Consider the following 21,823-nt stretch of genomic DNA (forward strand, 5'->3'; position numbering starts at 1 on the left):
ACATTGTTTTCACTCATTTTTTCATGCTATTGTCTGAGTCCATGAATCCAGTGTAACTCTGAAAAATCTGTAGGCTCCATATTACAACAGTTTGCACTTTATATCAGCCAACTCCTGCCATTTTAGAGAGAACTCAAAGGATTTCATTATAACTATGCAAGAACAGCATATTAACAGTCAAAAATGTAAATATGCAGTTTGTACCACACTTTGGAGACAATGGTGATATTCATAAAAATGAGCCGTAGGAAGTTAGTACCAGAAAAATCTATTTAACTACAAATCGAAGTTGAATTCCTTGATGTATGTATTTATAGTAAAATTACTTTGTCTATGTACTATTAACATAAAAAAATAGATTTACAGATACGGGAATCTAGGAGTTGAAAAATAAATAAGGCTCAGAGTGGATACTGACTGACTAAAATAGATTTCCTTTCAGTCATTTCCATTTAGTACCCATGTAAGACGTTTGTAGACAACTCTGGTGAAATCTGTGGATCATTAAAGTGACTTAAAAAAAAAAAAGGGGGCTCTGACTAGAGTTCTGAAACTGATGTGATTGTATTCTCAATGGGGTCTATTATCCTCTCAGTGTGTGGGGAGTTACGGTCATAACTCATACATAAGAATGAGATATGATATCAGAGTCTGGCAACTCAGGCACATTTTTTTGTAAGTCTCTTAAAAAGAACATCATATTTCCAAATGGTGTACTAGGGTTTTTTTGTTTTTTTTTATTTTAGATTTGTAAGACATGCGCCCATCAGTATCTAGGTACATTCATCATAGTTTAAAAAGTCAAAGATGAATGTAACTAAGTTCATTCAGCTAATTCCTCAAAAGAGAACTCCAAGCCAAAAAGAAGAGAGAAAAAAAACAACACACACCCTGGACCCAGTCAGACTACTTACTCAGGAAAAGCCTGAGCAAACAAAGCCTGCTGCAAGGCCTGAAGGTCAGCAAACTGCCAGAGTCAAGGGCCTCCCAAAGAGCATACACCCGGCCAAATTCCTCAATATAAATCCTGTGTGAACCCAAAATCATTCCACTGATGCCAGTGGAGTTATTCAGACTTCACAATAATGAAAAAGTAAAATTTGCACACCAACCCCTGCTCCCCCATCCCCAGAACTCAAAATCGGGAAACTTATGAACATGCATCTCAGCTGCCTGAATTATTAATATGAGTGGGTGGGAAAGCAGAGTGGGAAGGAAAAGTTTTTGGATCAGACCTAAAATAGGTAGCAGCCAGGATCCAAACCTTAAGGCTTCCTAGATCAACACCTAGAATTCCGATTAAAAACAAGTTGGTAGCCAGGGAAATCTCTGATCTCTACAGCACAAGTGTAATAAGTTCAACATGAGAAGAAACCATTACTAACCCATTCCGTAACTTTTGTTCTTCAAGATGTGTTGAAGTGGAATGGATGTGTACAAGTGTGTGCACGCCCAGTGCACTGCTGTTGGAGCTTTTTCTATCAGCAGTACCTGTTGGGGCAGTGCATGCAACCCTCTACGGCCCTGCACTACTAAAAGGGCAGAGCCACTCCTAACCCCCTCAGTTCCTTTTAACTGGACAGACTCTGGAAACACATATTTAAGAACAGCAGTTATGGAATAGGTTAGTAACCATTTCTTCTTTGAATGACTGCACATGTCCATTCCACTTCAGATAACTCACAAGCAGTTCGATCTGGAGGTGGGATTGGAATCTACCTCAATAATGATCAAAGGACTACCTGTCTAAATCTGGCATCTTCTCTAGATTGCTGAGAGATGGCATAATGGGAGGAAAGGTATGCACTGAAGACCAAGTTGCAGTTCCACAGATGTCCAAAATATGCACCTGGACTAGAAAGGCAGAAGAGTCTGTATGAGATCCAGTTGAACATGCTAGCTCCCTGTTCAGAGAAGTTTCATACAGTTGTTCTATGAAACAGCCAATGGAAGAAGAGAACCATCATGAGATTCTTTGAGAAGAGACCAAAAGTCCCTTTAAATTGTCCTTGAAATCGTTTGTGGCGATTGCAGACAAGTTGAATGGTTTAGCCCTGTCCAAGTAATATACTAACCCTCTCTTAACATATAATGTGTGGAGTCTTTCTTCATCCTTATGAGAATTAGGTTTTGGGAAGAAAGTGGGTATATATATTGCCTGACTGTTGTGGAAGTGAGACACCAGTTTGGTGACAAACTTCAGATGATGTCATAGGTATACCTATCCTTGCAGAAGATTATACACGGCGGTCCAGAGATTTGAGCACATAATTCATTCTCTCTCCTGGCCGAGATGAACACTACCAAAAAGGCTACCTTGTCTGAGAGATGAAGTAATGAATATGTAGCTAACAGCTCAAAGGGATGATCTACTAGCTTTGCCAATATGAGGTTCAAGTGCCAAGGGGGAAAGAGGAGCCTTTACTTGGGTATATCACTGGTCCAGACCCTTCAAAAACCTGACTGATGTGGGACTGGAAAAAAAGACTGATTACCAATTGGAGGGTGGAAAGCAGAGTTAACTGCCAGGCAGTGGTCCGTCTAATTTTTTTATGTCTATGTGCAGAATGAATTTTATTATGTGCAAAAATATGGAGGTGATGTGTGGCTGGGGTGGGGCAGAAGGTTGGAGTGCAGGGGGGTGAGGGTTCTGGCTGGGGGTGCGAGCTCTGGGATGGGGCCAGGAGTGAGGGGTTTGGAGCGCGGGAGGGGGCTCAGGGCTAGGGCAGAGGGTTGGGGTGTGGGCGGGGGGTGAGGGCTCTGGCTGGGGGTGCAGCCTCTGCGGTGGGACCAGGAATGAGGAGTTTGGGGTGCAGGCTGCCCCGGGGAGAGAGGCACCTCTCCCTGCCTGCACGGCACTTGATAGCCTGCTGCGTGGCTGCGCAGCTTAGAGAGAACTTAGCTGCCAGGACCCTGATGGAACTAATGGCCAGATCTTGCTGTTTCAGATATAACAGTCTGACACATATTGTACTGAACCCAGACCAGAGAAATTTCTTTTTGCAGGGACCAGATGGAGACTTTCTTACATTTTGCCAAGTAAATATACCCAGTAGAAGGTTTTCTTCTATTCAAGAGCAAGTCTTGCACCCACTTTGAATATATCTCCTGAGGCGTCAACCACAGAGCATCTAGGGGCTGTCAGCTGAAGGGCCTCTAGGTTGGGACAGAGGACACTACTGTGGTCCTGTGAGATCAGGTCCGGGTCCAGCAGTAGCATCAAAGGAGACTTTTCTGAGAGGCTCAGCAGAGTGGAGGCCACACCAGTGCTATGAGTATCACTTGGGTGTGGTCCTGCTTGATTTTTAACACCACCCTGGATAGGAGTGGAACAGGAGGGAATGCGTACAGAAGCTTGTCCCTCCAGGGCAACAGGAAAGTATACAACAGAGATCCTGGACCCTGACCTGCTCATGAACAAAACCGATGACACGTCCTGTTGATTTGAGGCTCTGAGGAAAGGCAAGAAGCAATGGGCTTAAATTGCAGCAAGGGAGGTTTAGGTTGGACATTAGGAAAAACTTCCTAACTGTCAGGGTGGTTAATCACTGGAATAAATTGCCTAGGGAGGTTGTGGAATCTCCATCATTGGAGATTTTTAAGAGCAGGTTAGACAAACACCTGTCAGGGATGGTCTAGATCAGTGGTCTCCAAAGTGGGGTGCGCGCACCCCTGGGGGTGCACAAGAGGATCCTTCGGGGTGCGCAGCAGGAGGAGCGCCATTGAAGCAGCGCCGCTTCGGCAGTTCGGGCGGGAGTCCGAGCGGCTTTTTTTTGCTTGAGGCGGCAGGGGGTGCGTGCTCAAATTTTTTTTTACTAATAGGGGTGCACGATCAAAAAAGTTTGGAGACCACTGGTCTAGATAATACTTAGTCCTGCCATGAATGTAGGGGACTGGACTAGATGACCTCTCAAGGTCCCTTCTATGATTTTAGTTGCAAATGCCCCATAGTTAGAAAATGAACCTGACTACATCTGGGCAAGGAGACTACTTGGTGGCTGGTGAAAGACCTGCTCAACCAGTCTGCCAGACTGCTTTGGATGCCTAGAAGGTAAAAGACTGAATTGGTGATACAAAAGTACCACAGCAGCACTGCTTCCTGGCATAGCAGAGTCAATCTCCCCCTCCTTGCCTATTCACATAGAACATGGCTGCTGTATTGTCTGTAAGTACTAGCAAATTCTGTCCATTGATATGGGGAAGGACAGTATGACAAGCGAGTTGAATGGTTCTCAATTCTTATATTTATGTGGAGAGTTAAAACCTGGGTACATCCCAACCTAGGGTGGAAGTGTCCATAACTAAGGTCAAAGTAGGTTGAGGAGGAGCAAACGGATTGGATGGGTGTGTCCACCAGTCCAGAGTCTAAGATTTGTGTAGGCACACAAACCACTGTGTTCAGATGATAAACTAGTAAGTACACCAAGCTCAGCCACCTTTGCAGATTCTTGAGATGAAGCCTGGAGTGCCGAACCATGTAAGTACATGAGGCCACATGGCCCAGAAGGCTGAGGCAATTCATTACTGTTGTGGTGGGGTGGGCCTTCTGAACTAAAGAAATGGCCGTGATAGTCTGGAAACTGGTTTCTGGAAGGAAGGCCTTGGTTTCCATAATGTCCAAAGCTTCTCCTACAAACTCTATCCTTTGTACAGGTGATAGAGTTGATTCTTCCTTGTTGATGAGCCATCCTAGTGTGCCAAAGGTGGACTGGATCACAACCATGCTGGACAGCACTTGGCCCATGGACTGACCTCTCACCAATCAATCGTCCAGGCAGGGACACACTTGAATTCTTGATTTCCTCTGAAACATCACCACCACTGCCAAGCACTTTGTGAACACACATGGGGGCTGTGGACAGTCCACATAGTGGGACTGCAAACTGGTAGTGGGACTGGTTGACTAAAAACCTGAGGAATTTCCAGTGGCTTTGATGTATTGCCATATGGAAATACTCATCCTTTAAGTCAAGGGCAGCATACTAGTCACTAGGATCAAGGTAAGAGATAATGGAAGCCAGTGTAACTATGTGAAACTTAATTTTCTTTAGGTCTTTGTTGACCTGTTGCAAGTCTAGTATAGATCTTAGACCTCATTTTGCTTTTAGGATAAGGATATAGTGCGAATAAAAACCCCTCCCTCTGTGAAGTTGAGGAAACTCCTCTATGGCTCCCAACTAGAGGAGAGAATGAACCTTGAATCATCTGTGCATTGTAATGGCCATGGCTCTATCCACAGCATCCAAAACAGCTTGAAGCAAAGGCCTGGCTACTAACTTTTCCTTGTCCACCATAGCAAGAAACTCCTGTCTCACCTCCTCTGGCAACTTGTCCATAAATTTTTGCAGCTCAGCTGTCAGTTTCCTGCCAAAGAGACCAAGCTTCTTTGCATCTTTTGATTTTGGGGTAGATGCTTGCTCACCCTGGTGCTCTCTCTCACTGACACCTGAGACAACCAAAGACCTCAAGGGGGGTGGTTGTAAAAATGTTCAAACCCTTGTGAGGGAACATAATATCGCTGCTCAGTTCTTTTTGCTGTGAGAGGTAGGGAAGATGGAGTTTGCCACAGCACTTTGGTGAGCTCCAGAACAACCTCATTAATATGGAACAACACTCAAGAAGGCTCCACAGTTGCCAAGATATCAGCCAATCTGTGAGACATCTCTTGAATCACTGACACCTGAATAGCTAAGGCAGACTTATTAGAAGGTCCTGGTAGGCCTTGTAATCATCCAGCAGAGACGTGGAACACCATGACACTACTGCCTCATCAGATTATGAGAAGGAAGATACCAGGGCTGGGTGAGGTGGAGTTTCCCTCAATTCTTGCGAGAGAGCAGTTTCACCGGAGCAGATTGTTCAATTCCAGTACCGAGCTCAATACTAGGAGCAGCTTTCTGTTGCTCAGCAGGGAGGACCTCAACATCTACTAGAGGAGGTAGAACGGGGAGGGTGTGGAAATGACCTGGAAGCAGGTGAAACCCCCCAAAGGTTTCAAAATGGCCACTGGTATAGTCCCGAAACCCAATTCCTTCCTGACCATGGAACTCTATTTATCGGCCAAGAGGAGCTTCTGCTGGGCAGCAGAGGGAAGCAGGTGATTAACGTAATGCAGCTGTGACGTGTATGAGGTGACTTTCTACTCGGATGATGAAACAGATTCATCTGACCAAGGAGGGAAACGGTTCCTGTTGGTGCCTGGAGTCCAGAGAAGAGGGCACTGGTAATATCATTGACGGTTTGCCTCTCGAGGGCACCATACACGGGGGTACTAGACCATCCAGTGGTGCCCCCGGTGCTGGATGCTCAACTTTAGTAGATGGCAAATCCTGAGAAGTGATTGTTGGTGCCAGGCAGGATAATTCTTGACCTTCCAGTGAAACCAGTACCAACAGACTCAGCAAGCTGTGTGCCACAGCCTATGCTTCAGATATCGACGGCACTAGGATGGTCTCTTGCAGCTGCTGAGCCAATGAAGACTGCACAGCTGGGCCAGATGCTGCTCCCTTAGGAGTCTGTCTCAACGAGACTGGTATCTGCGTCAGAGTCAATGACCCTGCCTGAGCCGTTATCTGCACCAGCAAGTGCCTTGGCCTTCAGTGCACTCTAACCTCATTGCAGCATATTTTCTGGACTGTAGTGTTAGGGACCTCAATCTCCCAGATACTGAATCCTTCAACACAGTGTTTTGGAGCCTCTTCCTCATTACCGGAGAAGGAGACCAGCACTGAGAGTCTGTCAAAACAGGAGTGTTCCTAACCAAAGCAGACATACTCGGAACACATCCCAAATAGGGAGGCTCAGAGTGAGCGCCCAGGGCTGCCTCCATGAGGAAGTATTTTAGTCTGACTTCCCTGTCCTTTTTAGTTCTGGTCTTAAAGTCCCTGCAGATTTGGCACCTGTCTCTGACATGAGCCTCTCCTAGGCACTTCAAACACCTGGAGTGTGAATCACTACCCAGGATCGGCTTCTTGCACACATCACAGGGCTTGAAGCCTCGGAACCAAGGAATGCCCCAGCATCGGGTTCCAGTACCCAAATGGTGGGAGCTGAAGAGTACAAAAAAAGTACCTCAATAAAGGAAACCTACTACGTAGCTATTCTAAAACTAAAACTATTAACTACACCACTACCTCGATATAACGTGACCCAATAGAACACGAATTTGGATATAACTCAATAAAGCAGTGCTCCGGGGGGGGGCGGGGCTGCGCACTCCAGTGGATCAAAGCAAGTTCAATATAACGCGGTTTCACCTACAACGCGGTAAGATTTTTTGGCTCCCGAGGACAGCGTTATATCGAGATAGAGGTGTATTAATGAGCACACATACTATATGTAAACGTAGAACAAGGGAAACTAGTGGTAGCAAGACAGAATGTTCCAGCAACTGTCACGGACAGTAAGAAGGAACTGGGGGTGGATTTGGGAGCAGCTCTGCCCTTCATACCATCGCACAGCAGCATGAGGCAGCAGAGGGCACGAGCAGCACCCTGACAGGTGCTGCGGAGGGAAAAATCTCTGACAACAGAGCACTGGGCATGCACCTACATGAAATGAAACGGACATGTGGAATCGCAAAGAAAAAACAGCATTTATTAGATATTTTTGTTTCCATGTGAGTGGTCTTCAAGTGTAGCCACATGTACAGCATAATGGAAATAACCAAGAGATGGTAAAATGTAGCAAAGCTTCAGTCAAATGGAAAAGTCAGTTTCCTGGTCAGATGGTAGGGGGGTGCCTAGTGGGGGGAGGAAGAATCGGATTTTCTTGGTTTGTTTTTTGTTTTTGTTTTTTAACTTTTGGCTGTCCCTCCTTTGTGAGGAAACAGTAGTAGTCAAGGATCCAAATGAACTAGTATGGACACCCTGAAAATTATTTCTTTTAGATGAAGTTTCAGGCTCCTAGAAAATACGTAGGTTAAGGGAACAACTTAAAAAAAAAAAAGTAATACCATCCATGCCTATTTTATAAAAATAGTAAGAATGAAAAGGAAATACCTCCAACTACAGAAAAAAGAACGTTTTGGGTTTGAAGAGAAACGTCAGTATAACAACTTTTAAACTAAATGGCTTTCATCTTTTGTTGTGTAGCTGGGTTTTGGTTTTCTGTATCCTGAGTTAAACATGTATATTAAATCCACAGCTATAGAGCAAGTTTAGCCTCTACAGCAAGGGTAGTCAATAGGTGGACCGCAGGCCAAATCCACTAGAGGCTTTTGAATGGACCCTGAAATCTTTTTATTTACTTATCATTATTTGTTTTTTAAAATAATTTTCTCTGGAGTCTGGACCTTGACTATACCTTGAACAAGAAAACTGGACTTCAACAAAAAACAATTGACTACCCCTGCTCTACTGAGTAGGTATACTCTTCTAATGTGCTCACAAGGGCATTAACACCAATATGTACCAGAAGTGAAATGGAATAAATATTAAATTAGCATTCAAAAGGCAAATTTCAACCCCATTTTTCCACTGATGCAATTTCAATTCTACTTTCAATCCGAACTTCTCCAGTACTCTCAACTTGAGAATTCATAGTGCCAACAGCATTATGATTACATTTTGGATCACAAAATAATGGAATTTCTGACTGATAAGTAACATAAATAAATGTAATTCTGCAAAGGTAGTTCAGCACAAAGCTTCACTACAGGGATAGTGATGTGACTCAAAAAATATAAAAAAGGGGTAAAAAAGCAACAACAAAAACAATTACCCGCTACCTTTTATAACTGTTTTTCTTTGAGATATGTTGCTCCTGTCCATTCCATTCTAGGTGTGTGCATACCCACGTGCACAGTCGGAGATTTCAGCCTTAGCAGTATCCGTAGGGTCGGCCGTGGCAGCCAGCCCTATGCCCTCTCAGTTCCTTCTTGCTAACAACTCCGACAGAGAGGTAGGAGGGCGGGTAATGGAATGGACATGAGTGACACATCTTGAAGAACAACAGTTATGAAAGTACTTAGAGTACTTTCCTGTCGATTCCATTCTAGGTGACTCACAAGAAGTATCCCTGCAGGTGGACTCAGAGTTCACGGTCGTGCGGCTTGCAACACTGCTCTATCGAAGCCAGCTTTGTTTTGGGCTTGCTGGGTAAGCACATAATGAGAGGTACACATGTGGATAGATGACCAGGTATCGGACCTGCAAATATCTTGAATAGGTACTTGAGCCAGAAAGGCCACCGATAAGGCTTGCGCCCTAGTCGAGCGAGCGGTTACAATCGCCTGTTCATAGCAAAACCAGATACAGGCGGTGATCCACGATAAAATCCTCTGGGTGGACACCAGATGACCTTTTATCCTGTCTGCTACTGTGACGAACAGCTGCATCAACTTATGAAACAGCTTGGTCCTTTCGATATAAAAGGCTAGTGCTCTCCTGACAACCAGAGAGTGCAATCTATGGTTTTCTTCCCAAAGCCTCATGGGTCTGAAGAGAACTGGTAAGAACATGTCCTAGCTCATGTGAAACTGTGAAATAACCTTGGGCAGGAAAGCTGGGTGCGGCTGCAGCTGGACTTTGTCCTTGAAAAACACCGTATAGGGCAGCTCTGAGGTAAGCGCTCTAATCTCAGAGACCCTACGAGCAGATGTTATGGCCGTCAGGAATGACACCTTCTAAGAGAGTAGAAGAAGGGAACAGGAAGCCAATGGCTCAAACAGGGCCCCCATGAGCCGTGCCAGCACTAGATTCAGGTCCCAACAAGGAACGGGGTCCCAGACATGGGAACAGACCTCCAGACCTTTCAGGAACTGGACCATGATTGAAGACTGACCTGCTCTGGACTAGAGGGTGAAAGGCTGATATAACAGCCAAGTGGACCTTAATCGATGAAAGGGATAAGAGTCCAACCCCGTCAAACAGGAGGTCCTGGATTGAGGACTGCATCTCCTGGGACAGGCCTGTGGTTTGAAGCCAAGAATTGCGCCTCGTGACCACTACTGAAGCGACCACCCTGGGCGCCGAATTAGCTGCATCCCACGCCATTTGAAGGGAGCAGTGTGCCGCTGTAGTACCCTCCTCAACAAGGACCCCGAATTCTTGGGCCAAATCCTGGAGCACGGAGTCCTTGAATTTATGGAGGGAGTCCCATAAGTTAAAGTTATGTCTCCTGAAAAGTGCTTGGTTGTTTGCAACCCTGAACTGAAGGTTGGCTGTGGAATAAATTTTCCTTCCAAAAAGGTCCAGCCTCTTGGCCTCTTTATTTTTGGGAGTAGAACTGGATTGCCCATTTTTCTTGTTGGCCTTAGAAACAACAACCCCCAGGGAGGGTAGGTGTACAAAAATTCAAATCCCTTGGCTGGGACGAAATACTTCTTTTCAGCCCTCTTGGAGGTGGGCATGATTCAGGACAGAGTTTGCCAGAGTACTACGGCAATCTTTAGGACCCCATCGTGCACCAGGAGCATGACACACGCAGGGGTTGATGTGGAGAGCACATTAAACAAGGTTTCCGATTGCTTCGCCATTTCCTCCACCTGTAGGCCTAAGTTCGTGGCCACCCTTCAGAGCAGGGCTTGGTGCGCGCTTTAAAATCGTTTGGTGGGCTAGCGTGGGAGGGCCCTGCAACTGCCTCATCTGGAGAGGATGAGGATGACTGGACCACCACGGGAGGGTCCAGGGCTTCATCCCTCATGTGGGAAGGTTTTGTGGTGGGCACTCGCTCCTCCACCCCGGCATTCGATTGCGCTTCTCACACCGTTCCTGTTGTTTCTCTGAAGTGGCGACTGACAATTGGTTCGAAGGAGGCATTGTCATAATCGGCATGCTCCAGGCACTCCAGTAGGGCCATTGCGCCAGCCACTGGCCAAGATAGCATCATGGAGGTGAACACAGACTCAGGTGCCAAGTCACGCCGTTCTACCTTGGTGAGGGGCTGAACTCCCTTTCCATGCCGGAGGAATCCCCTTCCAATGACCACAGTGAGGCCATCAACGCCTGAGTCTGGCAGCTAACCATCACTGTAGGTGAACGATGTCTTGAATAAGCAGATCAGGGCCGGGAGCAGGGGGATTGGTACCGTGTTGGGGAACATTCCCACGGTCTAGGTGTCAGCAACCCATGTCGTCAAGACGGTTGGCGGGAGGATAACCAGTACCAGCCACACAGTGACAGGTATCTCCCTCTGGGTGAACCTCGTCAACAGGTCGGAGACCAGGAGTATGGTTCTGGCGATCTGAAGCCGCGAACCGACTACCTGGATTGACGCAGATATCTGAGGTGCGGTGATTGAGAGCGCTGCCTCGGCTCCGGGGATCAGGGGCGTTCGCTTGCCCTCTGGGAGGTTATTACGGCTGGCTTTCCCTTGTAGGGAGCCTTTGCTAGGGTCACTGCAAGATGCAGAGATAGCTGTGCTAGGAGATTAGGCTTTGCTCTCTGGATGCCGGGAGGACCTGGGAAGTACTTTGGCAAGTACAGCGGCTCTGCCAAGAGTCTGGGACCTCTACCTCTACTGCTCCCTGGAGTTGGTGGCAGACCCCTCAGGGGGCTAGAAAGCCCAATGGGGAGGCGCCCCCAGGTGGTTCCAGGGTGGGTGGGCAGTCCGAACAGGGTCCTTTACCCAACACCCCTTGTTTTTTCTTGCTCGGTGCCAAGTCACACTTCTTCAATTTCTTCTTAGACACCAGTGAAGGGAAGCGGTGCCAGGTATAACCCGGTCCCGGGGATGCACTGCACAATGAGGTAGAAGTACTGGGAGTCGAGTCTGGCCAGGACAGCTCCAAGGCTGGACGGAGAGCCGCCTCCATGAGGAGGGCCCTCAAATGGATGTCGTGCTTCTTCTGTGTCTTGGGACGAAAGTTCTTACAGGTGCGACACTTTTATTTTACATGTGATTCCCCAAGCACTTCAGGCAGCTGCTATAGGGGTCACTAACAGGCATAGGCCTGTTACAGTCAGCACAGGACTTAAAACCTGGAGACCAGGGCATGCCCTGCCTGGGGCAAAGTCCCCACAGGGACCTTAACTAAGGGCTGGTCTACACTATGGGGCTAAGTCGACCTAAGTTACGAAACTTCAGCTACATGAGTCAACATAGCTTATGTCGACTTATTGCGGCATCTACGCCACGCTGGGTTGATGGGAGAAAGTCTCCCATTGACTTACCTTATGCTTCTTGTTCCAGTGGAGTACCAGAGTCGATTGGAGAGCGATCACTAGACCTGCTAAATCGACCCCCAGTGGATTGATCGCTGGTCAGTGTAGACATACCCTTACTAACTACAATGCTTAACAACTACTTCACTAAGCTAACTACTGTCAACAAAAATATTTACAAAACACTAAAACATGAATCGAAGGAGAAACCACTAACCACTTGCTAGGCAAGGGAAAGAAGCGCTCCGACCAATTGCCGCAAGGAGGAAGAAACTGAGAGGGCATAAGGCCGGCGGCACCTAATATACTGACACATGAGCACGGCACTCAAGAGGGTGCCACAGCTGACCCTATGGATACTGCTAAGGCAAAAATCACCGACGACTGTGCACGCGGGTGTGCACACACCTAGACTGGAATCGACGTGAGCAAGCACTCGAAGAACATATGCAGGCTACACAAGTAAATTCTAAATGACAGATTTTTGAAGATAACTGTCATAAGCATAGTAATAACCAATCTATTGACTAAACCTGGTAACCTCTGTAAAAAGTTACAATATAGAGCTATTTATGTCCTCCTCAAATATTAGTTATCTGTATATTAAATATTTACATAAAAGAAGTACATTTTGTTTTACACACCTTTTCTAATTTAACTGTCTTGAAAGCAATTTTACCTTTTGTTAAGATAAACTACTAGTAATTTCCTTGCCTAGTTTTTGGCTGGTGCAAGATACTTTTTAACAAGTAGTAATTTTGATTCAAGTAGTAAAATAAGTTGTTCACCTTAAAGTAAAAGACAAATGTAATCAGACCTGTAACTAGTAAGCAAGTTTATTTGTAAATATTTCGAATTTATATCAACAGAGATAAAAATGAAGGTCTAGAAACTACAAGTGGGTTTTAGTGAATTTACTATGCTAGCTCTCCAACCATGACTTCTAATTCACAGAACTAAACCAGTGATAGAAAATTAAGGGGAAAAGGTTAGTTCAGACAAAGCCATAGTATCACTATTGCTAAGATATAGCTGGGTTTTAAATGTTCTTGGGTGATGGAATAGCTTTGTTGGATCTCTAAAGTGACCTTCCCAAAACAAGCTAATATTAACTCCTTTGTGCTAATGATTTTACTTTGGCTATCTGATATTTGGTTTAGAATACTGATCAGAGGTAATAGATAGCTTACAAAAACATACAGACACAAGACACTGCCCTGAAAAGCTGCTATCAATAGAAGCTTCAGGATTTTGGTGGGGGAGGATGGAGAAAGACCAGACACTTTGTAGGAGTCTTCTCCATAACTTGAGAATTAATCTAGTCCATTGAAAGCCATTACTAAGTAGTTTGTTCAGCAGTTAGCTTCTGAAATACTGCAGTACTTTCAAGCTATCATACCATATCATATCATAGCTTTAGAGGCAGCATTTTACAGATACTTTGTTTAATTTGGCAATGTGAGCAAAAGTAAGTACCTAGTGCCCTTATCAAAGCATCTTAAAACAAACCACCGCCTGTTATCTGTGATACAGTGCGTAACACGCATCTAGAAATTGAGTTTCTTCTTTCATATTTATTTTGCTTAAAGTAACTGCTTGTATGAAACAACAGATTACAAAGTAACATCTGGAAGGCATTAGTATTCATGACTAACTTATTACAGTTTTTCCATACATAAAAGATCAACTAATCCATTACACTTAAACTGAATAGATAGGTTCCTGAAGAAGCACTAGTAATAGTATGTCCTCCATTAATGGCTGAAGGAAGAGAAGGAAAAATAACCCTTATTTTTTAAATGTTTTCAACAAAAAACGTTTTGCCAATAAGAACAGTGTATTTGCTGTGGTAATTGCTCACAACTAAGAATAGCGGAGCTGCCCTAAAAAGAAACACTATTGGCCTAACTCTGCTGATGCTTCAGAAGAAGAAAATTCATAAAGTTTTACTACTACTACAAGCATTCATTTGGCACCCATCACCATGGTATTTAGGTGCTTTCATGTGGCTCCTGCTCTCCTCTAGACTCATGAAGTTAATGGTTTAACTTTACTGCTCTCAAGATGGTAAACAACTGAACAACCTATCATATCAAACCACAAAAATCCTCAAAATGTCTAATTCAATTAATCTAACACTGAAAAGTCATGGAATCCATGGACTCTCTTAACAACAGTCCAAACATAACTGATTTAGCAGGGTTGAACCATAAGTATTCATCCAGTTTTGGCTATAGCATGACAGAACCACCAACTGCAAAGTACTAACTTACAAATTTAATAAAGAAATTAAGTATATCTGACCAGCTTATTCTACTTTTCATTGAACGTTTCCACCCCAAAATCAGACTATTTTCTAACTGAAAAGATGCCAGAGAGCCCCCACTCCTGTACCAGAGTCACAAAACCACTTCCTTTCAAAACAATTTCCATTTAAACCCAGCCCCACAGGCAGCAAATTGTTGAAACTAGTGAACCCACAATAAAAGTCATAGGTGCTGGAACTAGGTGTGTTGGGGATGCTGCAGTACCCTCTGGCTTGAAGTGGTTTCCATCACGTACAGAGTTTTACAGTTTGGGTCAATGGCTCTCAGTACCCCCACTATACAAATTGTTAAAGCACCCATGATAAGAGTCTATCTGATGCTAGATTGTTCTCCATCTTCTCTTCTCAATACTGAATTTCTCCAGTCCAGGAAACAGGAAGGTCCAGGATTGTTTGTCCCTTCTAAGATCAAAATATGACCGAGAGCAAACAATACCAAAGCCTCAACTTTTTCTCTCATTTTGTTAATTATGAAACCCTATATTTGGTGCAAAGGCTTCAGGAAATGAAAGGCAAGAAAAGGAGAGGGTTGTGGGTCAAACAACCAAATTCAAGTACTATTGTAAGTAGTCAGTCCTGTTGCCTTATATAAACATAGAAAAATGTGAGAAAGCAATTACTTAGACTCTGGGTACCCTGAGCCTTAGCAGCACTGGAACTAAGGGCTTGTCTTCATGACCATGCAGTGCCAGCCTACAGGGGTAGGAACTGCAGCACACATTGATGTACTGTTGTAACTGCCCAGTGTAGACCTTGCTAGCACAAACTAAAGGGTAACTAGTTCACATTAATGTAATCCTATAACAAACTATGAACCTTTTAGTTTGTGCTAGCAAGGGCAGTTACAGCACAATACTTCAGTGTGTGCTGCAGTTCATACCCCATAGTCTGCGGGGAAATGTAGACAAGCCCTTAGTCCAAGCAAAAAAAGTTCTGCAAAGCTACTTATGATTTCTGACTGCTGCACTGACTTTACTAAGGGCTGTTTTTTGATAACCATGCTCAAACACGATACTCTACAACCAGTCCCATTTGAGAAAATGGTTTAATGGGACTACTTGTAGAGTGAATTGTTCTTCTACAGGAGTAAGGGTCACAGAAGTTGGTCCTTAGAAGTGTTCCAGCACACTTTGGAGTTACCTCAATCATTTCATTATATGAAAAGCCTTAGGATAGGATCACTTCCTATGAGGAAAACTGTATTTACTGAACAAAGATGACTTATTTAAGGATATTTAGAAAGTTGTACAGATTACATGCAAACCTGAAGCTGCTCCACAGAAATTTAATTCATCATAATTTTATACTTTGACACAAACTCATATAGATCTGAGAATCTGAGTTAAGATTATATTATGCAGGGAAAGTGACTTAATGCATAAGATTCTGATACCAAAGTCTCTATGGAATCAATTTAGTGTTATTAATTTGTGGAAAGTGATTATATGGATAGTGTGACAGTGTAGCCTTACTTTGTGATATAGATCAAAGCAGAAAGTTCCAATTCTGAACACTGGGAATCATGGTAGAGTACCTGAGGTCAAAGAAAGCACTTTAATAGTTTACTATTTAGGTCAGTGGCTCTCAAACTTTTTCTTTCACATAGCAAACCTCTGAATGCGACCCCCCCTTATAAATTAAAAACACTTTTTAATATATTTAAGTGGACTTTTCTAGAAAGCATTGAAATTAATTTTCATAAATATAGATTAAATAGTTGTTTACATTATTTTTATGTGATTATACACATCTGAGTGAGCACTTCTATTGAAACGGTTGCTAAATCTCTAAGCCATATTTTTAGATAGACTGATTTTAGTTAGTGCATTCCCATGGCATGTTTTATAATAGACATGACCTTTAGAAGTCAGGCTCTCCTTTAATGAGTTTGGTTTTGTTATACCTTTTAGATCTTATTTCTATTACATAAAAGGATTAATAGACACGACTTTAGTCAGTAATACACTGAAACAATGAACTGAATATAAATTATCTTAATTCAGTTAGCCATTTAAAACTCTTCAGTGAGTGGCTGGAGAGAGATTTTATGTAATATATATGAACACTACAAGTATGGGAGATAGATGGCACACAGCAAGCCCTGAATATTAAAGTACCTACAAGACTAATAAGAGGAATGCCCTTCTTAGATGTTTGCAACAATAAGAGTAGCAGAGAAGAATCTGTCTCAACATACAAGTGCAACTCAATACCCACATAATTTTTTCCACAAATACGTTTCTTCTGTGATTTCATTGTAATGCTGCTTAAGATTGTATCTTCCACATTCCCTTTAGACTGCACTGCATCCCAGTGAAAAATTACAAATATGATTTTTCTTTAAACAGTGTTATTTCTGATGTGTGTATGTACAAATTAAATAGCTATAGCTGCCAAATATTTCCATGTATAAATTATTCACTCTACTTTTGGATATTAAACAAAATTAAGTAACACTAATGTACCAGGAAAAGACTAAGCTCGATCCAGAATTCTCATTCCTTGTAACAGAGTTTATAGTGTCTGTTTACTTTGATATTATCACCTCCCCACTATTTCCCCTCTTTAAAAAAAAAAAAAAAAAAAAAAATCCAGTATCCAGGCCCTCTTGTTTCCAAGAGGAATTTCTTATGGTTATCTAAATAAGAGTTCTGTATTCTGAAATAGCATGTATTCTTTTGAGTTCTAAAAATAAAAAGAGGAAAACATCATATCAGGACAATGCTGACCTCGGCACATATGTTGGCCAAAGGCCTCATGACAGTTGTGAAACATGAGCTTTTTCTTGTCAAGCTAATATAGAAATTCATGTCTCCATGCCACAACTCTTGTTTTGACAAGCAGACTTTCAAATGGTTTATAGGCTTACTCTATTTGAATAGCAATAGATTCACCAGTGAACTGTTGGAGCTTTGCCCAGGAAAGCAAGCCATGTTCTATGTAGGAAAGATAGGGACATGGTGATTAGGCCCTTCATCTCTTATGTTGAAAATTATGGAATTAGCAGAAAGATGTAATAGTGAAAAATTAAAACTAATGAGAAGTGTATTTTTACATATTACTTTTGAACATTACTTTTACCGGCTTTGGTCCCTAAAGTCAGTAGGAAATTCTGTCATTTTAAGATGTAAGGATGGCTGTATTGATTCATAGTCATTACAATATATGAATAAACCAAAGCAGTCCAGTGCAAATATGAGCTGATTTTGATATAAAAGCAGCAAACACTATAGTTTCCACAGGCACCTCAAACTCATGATATAAAATTACTGCAACTGGCAAGTTCATAAATAGCAGTAATTGACAGGCTACTCTGTAATTTGGTTAGCTAAGATTTCAAACAATTATTTGAACTAAGTTTTTATGATAGGCCATATTTTAGAATAATCAACACAGTGTTTTATTGCTGTCCTCACATTCAGGACATAATCCGCTAGTTTCATTGTGTTAATGAAGTATCTAAAATGGACTTCAACAGCTGATGAAGGTACTATTGGGTGACACAGAAGCCTGAGATTTCAGAGATTAAACCCCTTAAAATAGTAGTATGCATACCTCATAAGCATTCCTCATTTTTCATTACAAAAAAGGTCCTTGCTCCTCCTCAACATAGCGCTGCTCTCCTCATTAAGAACTAGGATTTAAAAAGAAAGTGTCACAAGCAGTCGAGATTTTAAAAAGCAAGTATTATTTAAACCCACATAAAAGCCACTCCAGTATTATGGAGGACATTGCACACTAATTTATAACGTTTAAATCCAATTTTGAGCCCAGATTCTAACTATTTAAGAACAAAACAAAAATGAGAAGTGCACAGTCACCAATGTATTACTACTATTTTGCAAGATAATAATCCCTCTCCCACAAAAAAAAACAATGCTTTGTGCTCATCTAATCCCTCTACTTGCTTTCCTGCAGATAACTAAAATATCCTTGCTAGAGATGCTCAAATTCCTACAAACATAATTAATGGGATAACGAACAAAAGAGAATAAAAGATAAGGATTGTAGAACAAGAGGGTCCCTAAACCTTCTTTGGCAAGACTCTTTTCCAGTGAGCTTCATTCCACGTTTCCCAGAAGTTTAATAGATTAAATCTTTGAGACTTCAATAAGTAGTGCCTTCTATTAATAGCTTCAGTAATACTGTTCCCTATTTTACACCACGGCATTAATTTGTTATCCTGTGCCCACACAGTATGTGCACGAAGTTGCACCAAAGTCAACTTTAAACAATATAAATATGAAGTTACACACACTGAGTTATGAGTGTTGGGGGATTCTTTTACATTTATTTCTATATTTACATAATTGTGATACATATATTGTGTTTTTAGGAATTTAATACATTTTCTTTTTTGGGTGGACTTTGTTTACATGTCCTTTATAATTTTAATTTAACTTACTTTGAGATTAAACACAAGTTAAACATTGTTAATATTAAAAAGAGAATGACTGATTTGTTTAGAGACCATTGCAATTTTCAGAGAAGCAGGAAAACAATATTTATTTCACAACAAAACATAGTGAGTTTTATAAAAAACTAAAGTCCCACTTTAGAAAAATAATTCTCATTTTCCATAATTAGCACAGAACCCCGTAAAGAATATGAAGGATTTGAAAGAACAGTACTTATTATAACAGCTGTTTGCTTACAAAAGCATACATGGAATTCAGCTGACATATCTAAGCAGCATGCATAACTTTTCTAGCTTAAGGTGTTAAGCTACTGCATAAAGTACTGGGTATGGAAAGACATACAGCAATCATTAAAATGTCACTTATATAAGTGCTAATGTGTTGGAGTAGGTTTGTTTAAGAGAGACTAAATATATTCCAGAGTTAAAAATCAGCATTCTTGAAAGTAGTCTTTTTTGTTTGCCCTCTGAAGAACTCTATAAATATTTACTATTATATTACAAAATATGAAGACAGCTACCTAGATTAATTTACAGAAGTAGCAGTTTGCTGTATCTGAAAGTAATAACAGTTTGGCAAAAATCTTACTAACATCACAAATAATAAAAACAGTTAATACATGTATGGCAAATGAGTATATAACAAGGCTTTATCTACAGAAACAGATCTGATAGGATGGTTATACTCTGAAAAGTGATTACCAGTAAGTGGCATTATCTTACCCAACAGATCTGTTCCCTCTGCATATTCACACAGCTAACTTTAGTGACAAAACCAAATTTATACTGTTTTTTTTATTCCTGTTAGTCTGTCAAAGTCAACAAGGCCATAAGAGAACATGCTCAATTCCATTCTTTTGGTTGGTTGACATAACTGCTTTTAAATTCCTATTAGGACATTTGTGCAAAATAACAAGATTGCCTAGTTGTAAATGATGGCCTAACATGGCCTGTTGAAGATTTATACCTGTGAGACAACAGTAGTTATTGGGTTTTGTTTTTGTACTTTTGATCTTTCCAAAGAAAAGCCTTTGATCATTTGGTGTGCTAATTTAAACATCTAGTATGAACAATTCAAACAATTATTAGCCCCATAGCAAAACATATTGGGACAAAAAATTATAGCAAGAAATGTCACAATATCGGTGGAAAGAAAAATTAATTTAAATAAAACTATCAGGGGTCTCCTTAGGAGGAAATCTCTGCAAGGATACCCCCAACAAGAGTAATCTCTTGTCCTGTCGGGGTGGGGAGAAGTTTGCCCACTTGCAGAAAATCCATCCCCCACAACAGCCAATCCCAAGAGAATCTGTAGGTAGCCCAAGGGATCAGGAAGGAGGCCCTATGCCCCCACCCATTACCCCAGTGACACCTCCCCCCCCGGAGAAGCTTCCTTCCCACACTCTGGCTCAGCTGCCCCATTGGCACCATTATAAGGACACCCCTTGCTGTTGCAGCTCCCTGAGACCATGGCAGGGGCTAGACAGTAAAGGCAATACAACCAGAGTTTAAGTTCTGAAGGGCCACAGTGTGAACACTTCCTCCCCCCTCCCTCCTTCTCCCAGTCCATCCAGCCTCTATCCCTCCCAAAAGTGCAATCTTGGGCCCACAAAGAGAGGGCTTCATCAGACCCTATTGGTGGAGGGGCACTGATAGTATCATGGAGGCGAACCACAAGCAGATCAAGGAAGGGATGATCTGTCCTCATGTTGCTTTTAAGCCTTCATTTCTGACTCCAGTTGTGTAACTTAAGTTTTCCCCCAGTAGAACCCACAAGATACTGCTGCTGCTATGTTACACCTTAAAAGATCAACTTTTAATAAATAGATTTAGTAATCTACCTAACAAGATGGGGTCTGTTGATTAGAGACAAGTGACTGTACCAAAGACTAAATATTCTGAAAGCTTAACATTATTATTTATCAGAGCTTGCTGAAAACTAAGATCTATAAGCACATAACTCCAATGTTACTAGGAACTATGCATGCACACCAACAGAAGAGTAGGCCTGTATATCTAATTAGCCAAATTTTGTGGTAGCTCTGTTAATGAATATTGGAATGTTAACAAGATTATTAATATTTCTTTGTAGCCTCCTTTATCTGATAACAGCTGACATATCAAGTACATTTTAAAAACAATGCTCTGTCAGCATTTAAGGCCAGGTCTACAATACAAAATATTTGCTGATATAGCTATTCCAACAAACCCTCCTCGTGTAAGCATAGTTTATACAGGCAAAAACGTGCTTCTGCCGCAACAGCTTATACCATTCCCCCCAAATGAAATAAGCTATATTGGAAAAAGCACTTTTTTGCTAGTAAAACTGTGTCCACAGTAGGGCTTTGCCAGTATAAAAATGTCAGACACACACCACATCCCTGAAGTGACATTACGACACTGGCACAAGTTTCAAGTATACAGATCTGGCCTAAACAGTATTTTTAAATTGTTAAATAAAACTAGATTTTTCAAAAGTAACCTTTTAGCCACAAGGATTATTAGTTTTGCAGTAGCAACCAAAGAGTCCAATCACAACTGTGTCCACCATACAAATGCATAGACAGGTTTCTTCTCAGGAAAACTTTGAACATGACAAGACAAACACCAACAAATGATGGGAGGAAAGGGGATACAACATACAAGAAGAGTAATCCATTTATTTATTTTTAATTCCCCAACTATCCTTCAGTTTAGCCCTTATTAGTGCCTTTTCCCCCTTCCTCAGGCTACAGACCTTGAAGCAACCTTGTTCTATTTTTTCCGCCCTAGAGACCAGAGAAGGCTCCATGTCTGAAACATAACCTCTAATCTTATTTTCTATTTCTAGCACACATTTCACGAACCTTCTCACATTTTTTAAAATTAAATATTCTCTTCTGCTGTGGACTGTGGTTCCTACATCAGAATGCACTGAATATTTTAGAATTTGTGAGCCTACACTCACAACTGAGGAAGATTTTATTTTAATTTTGA

The 21,823-nt window shown here is 42.0% G+C and overlaps 1 protein-coding gene across 14 annotated transcripts in view; it reads right to left on the reverse strand.

Moving 5' to 3' along the window:
- Positions 1-21,823, reverse strand: part of GARRE1 (granule associated Rac and RHOG effector 1) — a 97,363-nt gene that overhangs the window by 56,309 nt on the left and 19,231 nt on the right. For 9 of the 14 annotated variants that reach the window (XM_065567212.1, XM_065567207.1, XM_065567200.1 and 6 more), the window contains exon 2: positions 17,986-18,064. The exons of 4 other annotated variants lie outside the window; for them this stretch is intronic. In XM_065567212.1, the coding sequence (XP_065423284.1) occupies positions 17,986-18,003 (18 nt within the window). In that variant the 5' untranslated portion in view covers positions 18,004-18,064. Of the gene's footprint in view, positions 1-15,902; positions 15,965-17,985; positions 18,065-21,823 lie in introns of all 14 variants that reach the window. One more of the 14 variants, XM_065567202.1, reaches the window with a different exon arrangement.

Source organism: Chrysemys picta, chromosome 14 (assembly GCF_011386835.1).
Source record: "Chrysemys picta bellii isolate R12L10 chromosome 14, ASM1138683v2, whole genome shotgun sequence".
Lineage (NCBI taxonomy): Eukaryota > Metazoa > Chordata > Testudines > Emydidae > Chrysemys > Chrysemys picta.